Source organism: Malus domestica, chromosome 09, assembly GCF_042453785.1.
Source record: "Malus domestica chromosome 09, GDT2T_hap1".
NCBI lineage: Eukaryota > Viridiplantae > Streptophyta > Magnoliopsida > Rosales > Rosaceae > Malus > Malus domestica.
This window is the reverse complement of record NC_091669.1, coordinates 16,032,268-16,050,696: the sequence shown is the minus strand read 5'-3', so window position 1 is coordinate 16,050,696 and position 18,429 is coordinate 16,032,268. Positions and strand designations below refer to the sequence as shown.

Genomic DNA, 18,429 nt, shown 5'->3' with positions numbered 1-18,429 from the left:
TGAGTTTTGAGGCGGGCAATCTCCCGCAGGGTACATGTCACATGTGCTCTTGGAGAACTCACCTAAGTGAGAATAGTTATGAGGCTGCGACTGTGAGGATTGGGCTGTTCTCTAATAACTCTCATGAGAATCAAGATTAAGCACATGGCCATAAATAGTGCTAACCCGTGCCAAGTTTTTTTATCGATACCATGTGTGTTACATTCAGTACTTTGGTCAAAAGGGATCTAGTTCAAGACATAGTTCGCTATGATTCCTTCATATGAAAGTTCTTAACACTAAGTGTAGGTTCAAGTCCAAAAGACACCTACATCCATTGCATGGTATACAAGTTGCCCAAATTTCTTCCATTCATATATATATTTACGTCTTTTACACTTCTTTGGAGTTTTGAATCTTGTGGGGGATTGTTGGTTATTTATTTTATTTTCTTAAAGATTCAAAACTTTATTTATTATTATTTTAAATAATAAATATGAAGAGTCATATCAATTAGAGAAGTCATGTTTTTTACCAAAGGTTATATAGAGTTTTATAAATGGGGAACTCCTCAAACGTTAATAAAAGATTCAAATGCCTTCCTTCTCTCCCTACTATAGTACTCATATATAATCCTTATTATCTTCCTACTTATCTTGATCATGAATGGGCAATTGATCACTACTTGGCACCCTGTTTACCGTAATTGTGCTTATGGATTAGACACTTTGTGAGATTCAACGGTTGTATCTTGGAGTTGTAGATAGCCGTTATAACCGGCATGTAGTGAGGCGTCTACGACTTTAGGACAGTGACAACACGCCTCTCTTGATATCACAGGCCATATCATTCTTTACCTTTTCCTTTTTACTGCTTTATTTATTGATATATGTGTTTGATGCATTTGGGTATTATCTAATTGATTGAATTTACATGTGTATTATGATCATAATCATTTATATTATCCTACATTTGAGGGGTCGGGCAATCCATCACATGGAAGTTCACCAGGTGGTAGGTTCGGCCTGGACTGCTAGCTTCACAATTCCTAGGGATCGTACTGGCTCCCCATATATGCAGTTAACCCCAGAGAATGTTGTTGTCTCCGAGCTTTGGACTAGGTAAAGCCTCAGAAGCCTCTTGGATTTCTTACGGAGTTTTTTTGGGGAAAGAACGTTGGGATGACTCTCTAGAAGTCAAATCGTTACCTCTGTCCTTCGAATAGCCAATTTCTCAAAGCGAGAAACTACTTCCTGGAGGTCTTTGATGCGAGCCCTTATATCAACGAGTTAGTCGGGTTCTTTAGCCAATGGATAGTATCGAATGATCTCCAAGGATAGGCCAATATCCATAACGTCTTCCCACATCTCGTCAATGGCAGTGACGCCATTGTGCCCGCGGTAGGTGTCGTCTAGAGAGACTGTTGGGCTTTTGTTGTTGACTGAACTTTTTGACATATTAGAGCATCTCCAATGGAAAGTCAAAAATAAAATGTCAAATGTAAATTTGAAGGTTTATGTGTCAATGTCAAATTTTCTTTTGCTCCAACCCATATGTTTTTTCTTATTTAACTAATATTTATAGGACCCACTCTTCAAAACAAATAAATAAAAAAAAATTTCTATGATTTATGATTGGTGCATTATTAGGACCCGCACAACAACAAATTTTAAAAAATAATTTGACATCAAGTTTTCTCATATGTCAAAATTGGCAACATACAATAGATATGTTAATCCACAAAAGGATTGGCATATCGGTTGGAGTTTTTATCTGCTTTCAAATTTTATTACATGTCATTCCACTTAGGATTTGGCATCTCCTTTGGAGATTGTCGTAGAGGGTGAAGTGAGACGAATATGTTCTCTTAATGAAAGCACCAATTGTTAGAACCAAATCTACGCACCTCCGTAAGTGGTGGTTGAGCACAAATCCGAGTAATCCTTAGCAACCTGCAAAACAATAAGACAACCATAAGCAAACCTTAGGCCAGGGGGTTGTGCCGGCCAAGGGCTCTCCGACGGTCAACTTAGTGAATGGTCTTAAGACTCAAGTAGTGGGTAAGAGAATTAAAGTGTGTATATTGCATTACCATAGATAAACCTTAGATGGATGTATTTATAACGTGGGAGAGACCTTTTTAGGATAGAATCCTCGTTCAAAGTCGGGAGAATTCTAGAAGATATCAAGTAAGTAGATATTGCATCCTCTTAAGAGTGTGATTACTTACCGCGCAGTCCAATCCTAGATTGTAAGGACTCCAAGACTTATAGGATCTGATTGTGTCCATATTCGGATCAGATCGCATGTCATGCGGAACAAGCATGGTCATCCAGTGGAGTCACTAGGACTTCGCCTATTGCCCTGGAGTATAGAGATGGTGGCACCCTGCTCATCTGATACAGCTCCGCTCAGAGTTAGTGAGTCCATGACTAGACTTCTGAGGTAGCAGTATTCGGATTAGCCTTACTCCAACCCTGAAAAATCATGTTCCCACACTCATGTCCAAGGGCTTGATAGCAAATAAAGAATTTTCTTTAACTACAGTTCTCTGGGGCAGAAAGCAGTTATTCTTGGATAGGTTGGTGATCAAATATCAGGAGCAAGTGCCTGAATTACTCCGCATCTTGGAAGGAAACATGGGTCTTTTGGACCAAAAAAAGGACGGGGTGAGACAATTGTAAAGCGAAGGTCCTTAGTTTTGTTATTGACTTGGCTGATTAACAGGATCATACGAACTACTTAGTCCTTGTAAGATCATCTGCTGCTGCCTCTACCTTGAACATTACAGTAGTCCTGGGAAGACTGACTTGAAGAATGTTTGCTTATATATACGGTGTTAAATTCTTATGGCAACTTCATTATCCCCTGAGGGTAAATACGACTTCAACAGATAATACGTATTCCATTTGAAACCTCATTGTTCAAATTAGAGATGCATTTCTTACAGGTAGATTTTGGTTCTCATATTTATATCTGCAATGAACTCTTCACTTACTCGGTACATCGTTACTAATGTTTGTTGATTCTTTGTTATGGATTCCCCTTCAACGCTAGCTGGTTTTGGTCTCTCATGAACTCTGTTTTTTACCACCATCCTCTTGTACTCTATTTTCTTGTGAATGGTCCGGTATCCAGAATTCGAAGTTCTATATCTGTGATTGCAAAAGAATCATTATTCCATGATGTTCTGTTCTCTGCTCTGTTATCCAAATGGACAGCTTGCATTCCATGATTGTCCTCAAACCTTCTTGTTCGGAGAAATGCGTGCATAAAGAGCTAAATGACAGACATTGATGGAATGAAATTGCAACCATTTATGCCTTCGGAGATACAATTTGTTTTTTGTTTTCATATATTCGTTATATGTGGAGATAGTACTATTGGCGATCAGAGATGGCCATGGTGGTCTCACCATCTCAGTTTTTTTCTTATTTTTATTGCATTATGGGTGTGTTTTTCTAATTTTCCACAACAACATTGGGGAAAGAGGGTTTGGGTTAAGTCGCACAATAGACGATTATAATTAAGTTTTGAACTCCCGTCCATGCGAGTCGGACCTCCCACGTAGCCCTTTCGCAATTGTTATTTGAGTTTGAATTCAATTTAAAGGATATGGTTACCTAAGTTTGGTTCTTATGTTGTAGCAGTGTAAGTATATTTTATAAGAATCTGACTCATGAGACCCATATATGACACTTAACAATTAAAATCACTCTTATTGCACTTAAACCTTTTGTCTTACCACATACATCGGTTTGTTACAATTTATAGAAATTAAACTCAAAATTTATTGGCCAATGTTGAAGTCCTTTATAAGTGAAGAGAATACTACATTGTGACTAGAAGTTAGCACTAGTCAAGGGAGATATAGAAACACATAAGAAAGTTATGTGTCAAAGGATCACAACTGGTATGTGGTGGCAATGTACTTGAAGGGCATGTATGCAGATATCCATTGGTTGTTGTTGTATCTAAATAACGTAGGTAAAGGTCCTCCAGGTACTCTCTGAAATTAGTACCATAATTTTTGTGTTCACCAAATGTTTGATAAAATACCTATTTGGCATATCTTGGCAGGACACATAGACATACCTTGACAATATGTGTCAACACCACTCGATAGTGGGTAGTTAGCAATTGTACTTGATAGAAATCATCAGAGATTCTCAACACTACTCTGGAAATGTTTACATCCTCAATAAGCACACAAAATGCTGGATCAAATGGCCCACTGAAAATTTTTTGCTGCATGCGCTGTTGTCGCCTAAATGAACTTTTTTACACTAAGAGCCCCGAGTATAATCCTAAATCCGCCGCTAGTTATACTTTTTTATAAGGAAAACTAATGAAAATGGTTTGAAAATTTTGAATTTTAACGATAAAGACAAAATAAAGGGTAAACTAAATAGTACAGGATTGACTTTTTAATGTAAAAATATGTGTTTTCGTTAAAGTGACGAGTACCGAGAGCTCTGTCTCAAAGCATTACTATGATGTGGCCTGCAACTACTCTGATTTTCTGGTAGTAACTAGAAAGCGATCAAATGCACCAACAGTTAATTACTGGCCGGTCGAATTTGCTCGTTTCTTTAGGAGCTTCCGTCCAAAGCGCTAAAGCAATATTACTCCCGATGTTTCAGTTCTGAGAGCTCTTCGAGTGCCAGAAGCCTCAATCTCTTTGTAAAGAAGGTCATGAGTCTGGGAGTTCGCCCTTCGCGGTGATTCGAACTAACAACTTTTTCTTGGATTGGTTCGGAGTCAAGTATCAAGAGCAAATACCTGAATTAATGATCCTCTATCAAGGGAAAATGGTCTTGTGGAACTGGGCTTAGGGTTCGAGGAAGGCGGCAGAGTGAACCATTTGTAAGATGAATGATCTTAATTTTGTTCTTAATGTGATGATTAACAGGATCAAATCTTTCCCCACTTTGAACATTACATTGGAACTTTGATCTATATATGCATCTGTCTATATATATATATATATATATATATATATATATATATAGACACGGACATACACACACACGACGCCACAACATATGATGTATTCAATGTCAAGTTTTTTGTTATGATTTGAAAAGGGGTCAATCCTTGGTGTTCTATTCTCAGTCCTATTATCTAAAGGTTGACAAATCCCTTTAGTGATTCTTGAAGCTAAGAAGTTTTAGAAAATGTTGACAAGGCCTTGAGGATGGGGTTTAGACCTTTGTCTGCGCCATTCATGAAAGCGCTACATGTGATGTTGATGATGGATGCATCAAAATGGGGAAAATGGGTGGAATTTTATAGGAAGTGCAGTTGGACTGAAGATGATTTCTTCTTGGTGTTTAGAAAGGATCCCTTGTTCATGCAGTCTCAGAGAAGAACTTTGCGAGTAAAATGAATTTTCTTGTGAACAAAATGGGTTGGAAACCTGCAGCTGCAGAAGTAGCTGCAAATTCAGGTGATCGATCTCATACTTAATAGAAGTGGATCATTCCTAGGTGCTCAGTTATTAGAGTCCTAGTGTTGTAGGGCTTATTAATAAAGGAAAATTTTCTTTACGAACAGTAAGGAGTACTTCCTCTATTAGGTTTTTAATTAGATATCAAGACCAAGTACCGGTTGAGTAGTTGAGAAAGTTTGACGGGAAAATGGATCTTGCAGAACTTGGCTTAGATTATGAGCAAAGAGGGGGAGTTAAACAATTGCAGGATGAAGTTTTTTAAGTTTTCTTCATTTGACGATTGAGCGGATCGTAACAATCACTTTCATTGTTAAGTTCTGCTGCCACAAAATAGTTAAATCTTGCTCTACTTTGAACATTACAACCATCATTTCTTTTACTTTGTTTGGTCTTGTAAATTGGCACTCAGATTGGATTCCAAACAAATTATATCTGCAATTTGAACTCAGTTTATTCAGAATTATATGGTAGTTTCTTCTTACAATTGCTGGGTCTATATCCTACCACACTTATTTGTTTATGTTCTGTAGTCACAGTTTTTATCTTTTGTTTCTGCTATCATCAACTTGAAATATATTCCAAGGTGTTCTGTAATTAGAGTTCTGCTATTGACATATAAAACTTGCTCTTATCGATTCTGTTTGTTTCAGCTGAGTGATTTCTTTGTGAAGTCTGTGACGAAAGATCATGTAGCATGGTCTTAACTGCTGGATATCTATCTGGGACGAAGATGGGTGAAGTCAATTTGGAGTTTTGATAACCTGATCGAAACACCAAGAATAGGGTCCAGATGCAATTAGATATGATCTAAATGTGTTCAGATGTGGTTTAGATAAGTTTGGATATTGAGTTGTCTTGTTTTGTTTTGGATGTGTCTACAGACTAGAACAACATATCTAGATCAACAGATTGCAGTATTTAGATCTCATTGAAACGTAATTAGACCATCTAAACTGTACTTAGACTCCATCAAGACCAATTTAGACCAAAAATCAGCTGAATCAAAACCTCATCGTGCCTTTTCGATCCATCCACTTGTAATCCACTCTCACATGCCGAATTGAATGAAACAACCATCTGAATTCACATTTCACAATCTGCTACCAGCAAAAACATCTCTCTGAAATCATGAAAAGCTCAAAAGGAACAAAGATTGAGAAGTATAGTTACTCACCAGTGTAGCCTGAATGACAGTTCTTGGAGGGTGCCAAAGACCGTAATGGAGCCATTTCTTGTTTCTCTACGAGTCTCTGTGGTTGTCTTGCTTGTGATCGCAACACAGAAGATCGAATAGGGGGATTTTAATCTTTCTGAATGGCATCTGCAGCAGGCGAATGCTCTTTTCCGTCTACATTCCAAACAAAATGCTAACCCTTCTCTTCTTCCCTCCGATTTAGATCCCCTCTCTTCCTATTCTTGCTCTTTTCCGTTTACATTCCAAACAAACTGCAGAATTAGGTACACCTAAAAACCTGCAATCATGCAAAAGTAGAAAGGAGACCTGACAAGCTATAGAGTTTAATCTAAGTCATGACCACATCAGAACCAGACCATCAACCCCAAACATACAAAGCGGGTTAGGGCAGTTGGTCACGGCAGTATGCCCGCCCCATTGCACCCAAGTTCAAATACCCCTACTCGTCGTATATTGGAGTAAACAAAACATCTCATTGTCTAAAAAACAGAAGCAAACAAATCTCCACAACACACCTTCAACAATTCGGAGTGAAGCCCGAAAACATTCATCATAGACCAAGGTCTGCTTGCTTAGCTAAAGAAGTTAATACCAAAGTATTGAATTCCATTACTTTTTATAATTAATTTCGTAGACAGATGCATAATAAACTTCACAAATGCACAGAACAACTAAAACTCCTGAATACAAAAGAAAAAACCAATAAAGTATTTATTCTTCTTCTTCTTTTCTCTCAAAGTACCCGTTGATCGAATCATCGCCATCCGTAGACTACTTGGGTGTAGGTGTTCTTGATCCACTTGAAGCTCTTCCTCAGAGACCCTTTCATCTTCTCCTCTGCTGTGTAAACTTTGTACCCAGCAACCCTCTTCTTCCTCTGCAACTCCGGATCACTCAAGCTCCAGCTTTTCGAGGCGGATAGGCTGCCCTTCCCTTTCTTCAGCTTCCCATCCTTCACCACCATCTGATGGCTGTTTGGCTGGGAAACACAAGAGCCTGCATAATTTGAGCTGTAACTTCTGAGATCCTGCATGCTTGTTGGAGGAGCACCTGGTTTGCCTCCATAGTAAACTTCCATCTGCATCCTCCCATCTCTCCCATCTCTGCATGACTTGGATCTGAAATCCTCCATGGGAAGAAGAAGAAGAAGAGGAGACAAAGCAGACAGAGGTCGAAGGTTTCAATGCAAGGATGACAATAAGACAATGGGGAGGGAAGGGGAGGCAATGACTTTTCTTTTATTGGGTTTGCTTTTCTTTGTTGGTGTGTCATGTGTTTGTGTGAACGTGAGAATTAGTAAAATATTTATTTTTTTTATGTTCAAATATTTTGATATTTTAAACTGTTCAAATTTATAGAAGAAAAATTCAAACTTTTAAGTGTAATATTAAGATATACTATCCTAGTTAACTTTTTAAAACCACGCAGGTTATAAGACGTTATTTTAGTCTGATTTAATTTATAGTGAAAGATACTCAAACTCGAGTCGGACGAGCATGTTATCGTGATCAACTGAACTATAACCGGCATATGCATTTTAATATTTTATGTTAATTATCCTAGTTTTGGAACAGTTCAAGATGCTGATTTCAAACTTTGTTGCAGGGTTATTTTCAGTTATTTAATGTATAACATTAACATACAACCAATTCATGTATGACATCATCAAGGATGTGTGTGTGTACATATTTTATTGATATCAAATTTCAAGAAAAATCAAAGTGATGTTTTATATTATTAATAGATTGCCAACAACTATCATTAAATCATGGTGGTAATTAATTATGAAATTATTTTTAAAACTTTTGAAATTCAGATTTGATTCATCATATATGGTGTGGAGAGTTGTATTGTTTGAGAAAGTAGCTGCCAAGTTTGACCGAGTTTCAACACACATGTAACAAACCGGCAAAGTTGAATAAAAGTTTTGGATTTGGGAGATTGTTATAATAATGCGTGCCTTCAAAGTCTTGACTTTGCAAATTGCAATGATGAATTGCTAAAAAAAACTTTTGAGATAGTTTTTTTTTTTTTTTTTGGAAACAAGTACGATATTCATTAAAACATAACAGATTTCGTATAAATTAAGGATAATATGCTCAATGGGTCTCGATAAAAACCTTGTCGGGGCTTTCAACCCAGTCTAAGGAAAAAAGTGTCCTGCACAATAAAAGGACTATCCTCAAATGAACAATAAAAATAAGATTACATGCCTTCCTCAAATAAGAGGTCTTGAATCAAATATGGGGGCTCCTCAAACCACAACACCTCCTGAAAGCAATTGAGTCCCTGTCACGTCCCGATCCCAACATATGTCCAGGATCGACACGTGACGTCACCAAATACCTGTATCTCTAACATACCCCGCCTCCGGGAAATGGCAAAACACATCTTAAGAACCAACTGCGCAATAATTCTTCGTAGACTTTATGGCTGCATCTAACATCCTCGTTAGACTGCCTATGTACCTTAAATAGGGATCAAGTCATTCGTAGTTCATTGTTTCACTACACTCGAATATCACATAAATTGTTATGTCCCAACAATATACCACAATGCATATCATGCAATATTTCAAAGAACAAACAACTAAGTACAATCATATTCTCTAGCCATATTTATCAACAAGTCTAATCATAACAATAACAATGATATCCAATATAACAATCCCACATGACGATTAACATTTCCACTTCACCCATCACATAAATCATCATGTTTCCCACATAAAATCACAATTCATAGCGTGTAACATATTAAAGAATTAACAATGCATAATATTATTCTCTAGAAACATTGATCAACTAAAATAATCATAATAACAACACTCATATCTAGCGTCATTCCACAATCCCATCAATTAATCAATTCATGAATCAAAGATGCACGATCTTAGCATTTAATTACGTCAATCAAACAATGCGATAACATATCATTTCACAAATTTAACCAAGGAACTCTATATAATTCCCATTCACTCGAATCTAGGATTCTAAGATAACCTTATGGAAATGAGTAAGAGTAAGGATTCCGGACCACTAAACAAAACCAAAATATCAAGTGATTTCTCGTAATCTATCCAGACCTGTCACATGTAAAATCAATGCCTACATTATGGGAATGGTACACTGGGCAAATCAGGCACTTAGATAAGCTACGAGGCTCGGGTGAGTGATAATAATACAAGTATGTGATATTCAATAAAAACAGATCATCGATCACAATCTATAAACATCGAGTATAGAATCATGTTTTGTGAAATCATAATCAAGTCGCTGAAACATCCAACAGCTTTTCCCATTCAAACCACTAAGATTCTCAAAAACCATCGTTCATATGTTCATTAAAAACTAGGGCTAGAGGGACACAGTTCGGCTGAAGCCTACATATGTAACCAAACAGGAAGTGGCCCCCTATCACGGATTAACCAAGCAGAACCACCCTTGTAGTAACCAAGTAGGCAGTGACCCCCTATCACGGATTAACCAAGCAGAGTCACACTTACGGAACTGTTAGGCAGTGATCACCTATCGCAGATTAACCAAGCATGATCACTCCTAAGTATGTATGGCCATAAGGTTCGCCTATCGCAGATTAACCAAGCACAATCCATAAATAACATGGTCTCCTATCATGGATTAACCAAGCAGGGCCACTAGTGACCCCCTATTGTGGATTAACCAAGCAAGGTCATGGTCTCCTACTAGCCCTCAATTTAACAAACATCTCAATATGCAATTTAAATCATTTTTTCCACAAATATTACCAATCCATGAATCAATTCACATGTAATAAAAATAGATATATGGCCAATTATAAAAGAAACACATTTTAACAGAAACACATTTATAAAACCAAGTCACATTTTAACAAAAACACATTTATAAAACCAAGTCACATTTTAACAGAAAACACATTTATAAAACCAAGTCATATCCACAATGGGTATTAATATAAAGAATCGGGTAATCACCATATCACATATATTAAAGTCACTCACCGGGATAAGTTCGCAAAGCCTCACTTAGTCTTTAGTAATACTAATTTTTGTAATTCAAATGGTTCGAGACATGTTGACCAAAAGCCAACTCTCAGTCAACGGTGAGGTCCACACCTAGCAATATAACCCCGAAGATCCGCCTATCAGATTTTTAATCCGTCACCTCCCAAAGTCCCCATTACACTTCTAGAACCACATAGTAAAACTTCATTGCGATCCGACAGCCGGATCTCCGCCAGTTGATAGAATTAGATGACGGTTAGCAATTAATTTTACTAACTTAGAAATCTAATTCAGGAAGATCCGTACGTCGGATTCCCAATCCGTCAGTTCCAGTTATCCTCAAATATTATGTTCTACAATTCATTAAGGTTTAGTGACGATCCAACGGTCAGATTGTCGATTCATATTTTGATCAAGTAATGTATCGTAATGAAAGTAACTTCAAACAATCAAATTACGTCATACGGACATCAATTATGGAATCAGAGAATCTAATTGAACTTAGGGAGACATCATCAGCCCACTGGCCACGCACCGCTGTGGGTGGCGGTCGGCCGCCCCGACTCGCCGGAAAATTCAACTATTTTAAAAAATTAACAAATTTTACAGGCAAGCATATCTCAGTGAGGGGAGAAACTTTCATACCTATGACAAAGGCCAATTTGGCCGGAAAGTGTCCCAATTTCATCCAAACCCGCCGGAAACCCTAGAAATGGGTGTTCCCTTGATTCATCGCCAAAACGAACTCCGACGCATCATCCAATGCTTGGACCTTACTCCAGGGGTTGAGGGGAGTCTATTGGTAGTGGTGATCAACGGTAATCATTGTCAGAATCACCGTAAAATGAGAAAACTCGTTGGAAAACCCTCGGCACTTTGTGGCTTCGACCTAGAAAAATGGAAAAGAAAAATGGAAATCTAACACTACATAGATGTAGGACTCGTCAAGAGCTTTCCATGGACACCAAGATCACCCAAATCGGAAGTCGGATGAAGGAGATATGGCCGGGTCAAAAACGGTGGTTCGCGAGTCAAAAATGACCCATTTCGGATCTCTCGTTTCCCCTCCTTTCTCCCTCCTCCCAATGGTCACTCCTCCCCTCCTTTTGTCTCCCACAACCTCATCTTCTTCTCTCTCCCACTCCCACCTAGCAGCATCCAATCCCTTTTTTTTTTCTTTTTTAAAACCAAACGTCTCTAATTTCTTCGTTATAACTTCGTTTCATGAACGGTTTGCACCTACGCGTTCGGGAGATCGAGCTCTATCCAAAGTTATAAATGGTGACCTTGAAATGCCTACGAGTTTAAATAAATAATTTCCAAACCTCACTTTTTGTAACTAGTTTAATAAAAAATTTAAATTCAAACAAATTACCATAAATTCTCAAAAAATAATATAACACCTCAATAATATAAATACGTGAATTATAACAGTGAAATCCAGGAACGGGATTTCACAGTCCCATTCGAGCAAGTCGATGCGCAACTGAGTTACCTTCCCTCTGAACATGTCCACACTCCACAAAAGGTAACTCCGTAAGAAAACTTCTCAAATCATTAATAACAGGTCCACAAACGGAAGCATCAACACCAATTCTTGCCATAGCAGCCACTACCAGAGATGAATCTCCTTCCAACTTTACCTGGACGTCCGGTGGATAGAGTCTCTTGACCAGCCCCACTGCCTGATGAGCTGCGAACAGCTCCGTGTATTGAGTCGACGTCGCGCCTGTAACAGGGCTAGCCACCGCCCCTAAACTGCATGTATGATCTCTAAGCACAACACCATATCCCCCCCTGAGATTCACTTTTATTCCAAGCCCTATCAAAATTACATTTGATCCATCCCACCCCAAGTTTTCTCCATTTTTGAAACTCTCGAGCCACCCTCATATTCTGGGGTTTATGCCATTTATGATACTCATGCATCCAACCCTCAATCCTTAAAACTATCTCCTGTGGTGACAGCCGATCGCCATTCCACAATACCTTATTCCTATCCTTCCATAAGGCCTATACTAAAATAAACCAAAGCTCGAAACCAACCATGGGGAGGTGCTGCGCACATGTGACCATCCACTGCACAAAAAACATACGCTCACAGCCGCTATCCAACCTTAGCCCCAAACTCCGAAACCAAACCGCTCTTGCTAGGCTACAATCTCTAAATACGTGCTCCGTTGACTCTGGTTGCACCCTACAAACCACACACACCTCATCTTCCATCACTTTAAGGACATTGAGAATTTACGGATCTCTCAAAATCAAATAAACTTCCATCAAACTCGGTTATAAAAATTACTTAAATTCTCTTAAAATTCAAATTCAGTACACCTCTTAAGTTGCACAGTTTAATACCCCCTTTATGTTAGTCTCCCTAATTTATTAAAAAATTTGATTGGGTCTATTTCCGCATGAGTAATGATAAAGAGACTAAATCTTTAAACAAATTTTATAAACTAAAAGACAATAAAGTTGATGATTGGATTATTACTTAGGTGTTGATAAACGTGCTCATTTCCTATTGGTGACACATCACTTAGTTTGTAAATTTTGTCTACAAATTTAATCTCCTTAGCATTACTCTTTCAGCATAGTTTGCAAAACCTCTTTGCTCTATATTTTGAGGGATCCCATAATTTGAACAAATAATAACTTTTCATTGGTGAAAACTGATGTTTTAGAATAGTCGGTAATTCTACTTAATAGTACAGTGTAGAGATAGTCGTCTTCAGTTGAAAAAAGGTTAATCTTTGGCTATAATAAAGGGTAATGCTAAGGAGAAAGTGCCCCAGAGGTAGCCAAGCACACAGTAGCTGCACCAGCCCCACCTACAAGAAATTTTTAGTGTTTGAACATCGAGGGATCATCCAGCTACCAAGGACTGGGAGCAGGCATGATCTCACTACCCCGGACGATTCGATGCTCGAGCAAGTGATCACTTTAAGCTCCAAGGCGTCAAACAACAAAGCAGAGTATGAAGCCCTATTAGCAGGTCTTTGATTGGCGAAAGACCTAATAGTGAAGAAGCTCGCAATCTATTCTGATTCCCAACTGATCACCAACCAAACCTCAAGGGAGTACGCAAAAAAGCACCCAAGGATGGCCTATACCTCGAGAAGGTACGAGAGCAGCTATCAACATTCCAAGCGTACACACTCACTCAGGTTCCACGAGCAGAAAATGCCCATGCAGACGCACTAGCAGGCCTAGGCTCTGCCTTAAACCATCAGCTCAGACGCTCCATCCCAGTCGAATTCTTTGAAAAATCGAGAATAGATGAGGAACCAGTAGTCGAGGTGGCACAGATCAACACAAGTCTGAGTTGGCAAGATCCCATCATTGAGTACATAATCAACGGAATGCTTTCCGCAGATAGACTAGAGTCCAGAATTTGGAGACAAAATTTTGAAAACTAAAACACATTAAACGTGCTTATTCCTATTGGTGACACATTATTTAGATTGTAAATTTAATCTTCAAATCTAGTAGTCTTCTTAACATTAATATAAAAAGGAAAACTAATGAAAATGGCTTGAAAACTTTGAGTGAATAGTACCAGGATTGACTTTTTAGTGTAAAAATGTGGTTTTTCGTTAAAGTGAACAGTACCACAGGCTTTTCGTTAAAATTCCCTTAATGGAAAGCTAGTCATTGACAAGGTTGAAGTTGGTGTGATCATATTATATGAATTTATATTTATATTTAACCAATGGATTTGAGCTCAAATTTGGCTAGAGAGTAAAAGTCAACAATATCATAGAAAACTAGTTAAAAATCATGTTCGACCTCGGAACCAGCCCTTCAGATCACACCATGCCTGCAAAAAAACAGCCTTATTCCAATTCGACCTTGGAACTAGCCCTATTTTGATCCTTATTCCAATCAGGTCTCGCCACCACCACCAAGCCTGACAAGAAAAATACATAACCCAACCACTACCAAACCCCAACCACCCATTCAAATCGCACCAATCATGCATATATGCTCCCTCTCCCTGCGAAGACCGTTGTTGTCCTTCAAATCTTCATGCTCGCCCATCAAACGATGAAGTTTAAAAAGATGTCCCATGCACTCATATGAAAAAGAATCAGACTAAAAAAAATTAAGGAATAGGGGACGGAGAAAATGAGGGAGATGAGAGGTTAGACGGAAAAAAAAAGTCTGCTTCTTGAAAGAGAGACTGTAAAAAAATTATAAATTGTTATACCACATCCAACATCATACTCTTTTTAGTCATTTACCATAGTCACAACAGTTCTATATAAAAGCTTACCAAACAATCAAACACTGCTTTTTGTTAGAAGCATTTCTACAAAAAAAACAAAAACAAAACAAAACAAAACAAACAAACAAACAAACAAAACAAATACTCAACTGCTTTATTTTATAGCTATTATTCATTTGATGTCACTGATATTGATGCCCTAAATCTATTTTTATATTCATTTGATGTGATTCCACTGTTTGAGCTTAGTTTCGTAATTATCCGCCACTTGGCCTTGTGGTAGGCAAAGATCCGACCATTAGATCATCATGTAATTCAAGTATATTGTTATATGAGTAATGTGATGCTCTTAGGAATTTATGGATCAAATATCCGACGTGTAAATCTTCCAGATTAGATTATGTACCGTTGACCTAGAGAAGTCCTGAATCATTCTTAAATGCTGAAGTAAACATACAAGAGACCCGATATAGCGTAGTGTGCCTACCCTAATTAGTGTGTCATTATGGGGATGTGCACCTCGCTTTGTGTGCAAGTAGCACCTTACTAGGATTTACGTGTCTGTTAGACTTGTAAGTGTGGTAGTATGAGAAAATGAGTCAGGGATCATATTAAGATTATCCTGTAGAATTTGTATGTCCGTGTGACTAGATATTGGTTGTCATGTGGAACCAATATCGTATGTGCATACTATGTAAATCTTGTTGGCTTGATGTCTGACGTAATGATCTATGAGGTATGATGTGTGTTCATGAGACTGCACCATGTAGCAGTACGGTACATAGATAGTCCTGCCTGGTTAATTCGTATTTAGGGACCATACTATCATATGTATGCCTATGGTCCTGCTTGATTAATCCATAATTGGGGGACCATACTAATATCTATATGCATATGGTCTTACATGGTTGATCCGCATTAGGGGACTATACACATTCTAAGGGTGACTCTACTTGGTTAATAAGCATTCTAAGGGTCATTACCCACTTGATTTTAATGTTCTCATGAGTGATCCTGCTTGGTTAATCCTTATTATATGACCACACTATTAGATGCATGCCCATGGCCTTACTTGGTTAATCTGCATTAAGGGACGATACACATGATATGGGTGGTCCCGTTAAGTTGGTCCAAAACTCTATATCTGATGGATTCCATTGAGCCAGTCTAGAATCCTACTTTCTCTATGGTTCATTCGAGTTGGTCCAAAATCTTATATCCGATGAGTTGGTTTAGAATCCTGCTTGTTAGATGTTTCGTTAAGTAGTATGGAATCTAATGAATCGTGCTCATCGAGTTTCATTGAGGGGTTATAGAACTCTATGTTTTTCTTGCTAGATAATGCCATTAGTGTGAAGTCATTGCAAATACAAGTTTTTTTAGCTTAATAAAAAGGTGAGCTACGATTGGCTGGATCCCGTCGTAGGATACGTAAGCAGTGTAACTCAGGTGCAGCCATAAAATAAGATGAAAGGATAAAACGTTGTTGAATTAATGGTTTGTTGTCGGTACTTCACTTCATGAGACTATTGGCTTTATTTATAGGTGTTTTGTGCATCTATTTTATTGAAGTACTAATATAGCTTGATTGTTATCTGGTTGTCCTGATACGTGCTGACATCACGTGTCAATCCTGGACATATCTTGAGATCAGAGCGTGACACGTAGACCTCCTTTCTTTAAAGGAGCACAACATTTCTTCCAAGAAATAGGGAAACAGGCCCGATAATTTGTACTCTATGTCCAACTAAAATTGCGAACTTGTAATAATATAGTCTTAGGCCAAGCATAAATAGAAAAATTGTGAGATAACATGCTAACAACTATAGAATTAATAAGAGTCACCTTCCCAACCATAGAGAGAGAATAGCCACGCCAATCATATACTTAGTTACGAATCTTATGTTCTTTTAGGTCATCCAACAAAAATTGAAACCCCAAGATAAACAAAGTCCAACCCGGGATGCTCAAACAAGGGTAAATTAGAGATCGACAAGGAACATCACTTACCCAAATAAACATGAGACTTTGTTTTATGCACCAATTGTCCAGAATGTAAGCCATACTTACCAAAGAAAGTTGTAAGCTTGTAAGTTGCACAAAACTGGCCTGGTTCCTTTATAGAATTGATATCATCCGCAAAAAGAGTAAGAGATGTATCTTAGCTGGTTGAGGGAAACAAAATAGCTTTGATCTTTCCACTTTCGAATAAATATAGTAGACCTCCATTGAGAACCTCCTCCGCAAGACAAAAATGAAGATGAGATAATGGATCATCTTGACAAACACCACGACCACAATGGAAGAAGCCAGCCGTGCAACTAGATTTGGTCACGCCAATATCGGCTGCACAACATGGAATAATAGCTGAATTGGTTCACAATGCTACCCTTGACAATCGACTGTATTATGCCTGGGTTGGGATTTGAACTTTTATGCAAGCAGGATATTTTTATTTTTTATTTTTTTATCAATTGGTCTATTCTGGTTGAAATGCTTGTAAACTCCATTGAAGATATAGATACAGAGGAAGAAGGAAGAGAATATAGGACAAATACAATTTTATATTGATTGCTTGTAATGAATAGAATGTTACATAGCTAAACTATCATTACATTATCTCTAAACTATCATTACATTATCTATTAGCCTTTACAATTAAGTCAAATAACCTTTAACAGAGCACTAAAACAACTCATGATTAATTGCAATCAGTTAGTAGATTACCTTACTTAGTGGTGATTTGTTCAATTCTATTATAGATTAGTTTAGTTCTTATCTATTATATTTCTCAATTTCATTTATTACTGATGTAACATGTAAATACCTTATCGAATATCTTCAATTCCACCATCAATTAGAATCAAAGCCATTCTCCAATTGTATTCCAATTAATTTCCTCCAATATCTTATCGAAGTCGTTCAATTCCACAACTCATTCAATTCATTGCACCCCTTCAAACTTTCTATATGACCACCTTTACTCCACCATCACTTGGTATGTAGCGAGTACTTGTGGCGCTCATGTCCTTTGTGAGTTTCTTTTCCTTCCTCCATTATATATAAACATAACATGCATTTTCCATGTTATATGTAACGCATTAACGAGAGTAATTAGTTGGGTTCATGACTTATTCATTGTTATATGAAATGCTTATTCTACAATAAGTGTGCTTGAATTTTATTCATACTTGTAGGGGCTTTTATGAAAAATGATAACTTTGGATCATCCGGTTTCATGGTTTGAGGAACCCCTAATTTAATTTCTTACCTCTTGTTGGAGGATGGTCTTCATAGTTAACATTTGGTTGTTTGGGAATTTAGTCCTTTATTATTTTATTGGTGCAGGACACTCTTTTTCCCTTCATTCGGGTTATTTCCCGGGAAGGTTTTTATCGAGGGCCTCCGTTAGCACCATTTCCCTGTTTGTACGTTGTTCCAATTATTAATGAATATTGTACTCATCCCCCCCCCCCCCCCAAAAAAAAACCCAACCAATTAGAATGGTTACTGAAATTGAAATCGATCAGTATCTGAAAATGAGTGTCGCAAATCAATGAGTCATTCCTTTA

At 37.8% G+C, this 18,429-nt stretch overlaps 1 protein-coding gene and 1 long non-coding RNA gene across 2 annotated transcripts; both read right to left on the bottom strand.

Moving 5' to 3' along the window:
- Positions 1-6,182: 6,182 nt before the first annotated feature.
- LOC139188277 (uncharacterized) lies at positions 6,183-6,903 on the bottom strand. The gene is made up of 2 exons (XR_011571623.1): positions 6,606-6,903; positions 6,183-6,528 (listed from the first exon to the last, which is right to left on the bottom strand). It is a non-coding gene; the product is annotated as an uncharacterized lncRNA (long non-coding RNA).
- A 477-nt stretch (positions 6,904-7,380) lies between these two features.
- Positions 7,381-7,758, bottom strand: LOC103453586 (uncharacterized). The gene has a single exon (XM_008393133.4). It carries the CDS (start codon positions 7,756-7,758, stop codon positions 7,381-7,383), a length of 378 nt encoding a protein of 125 aa, XP_008391355.1.
- Between the last annotated feature and the right edge of the window lie 10,671 nt (positions 7,759-18,429).

Bases quoted from the DNA above. Each gene is read 5' to 3' on its own strand.
- LOC103453586 (XM_008393133.4), bottom strand. From the start codon at position 7,758: ATGGAGGATTTCAGATCCAAGTCATGCAGAGATGGGAGAGATGGGAGG.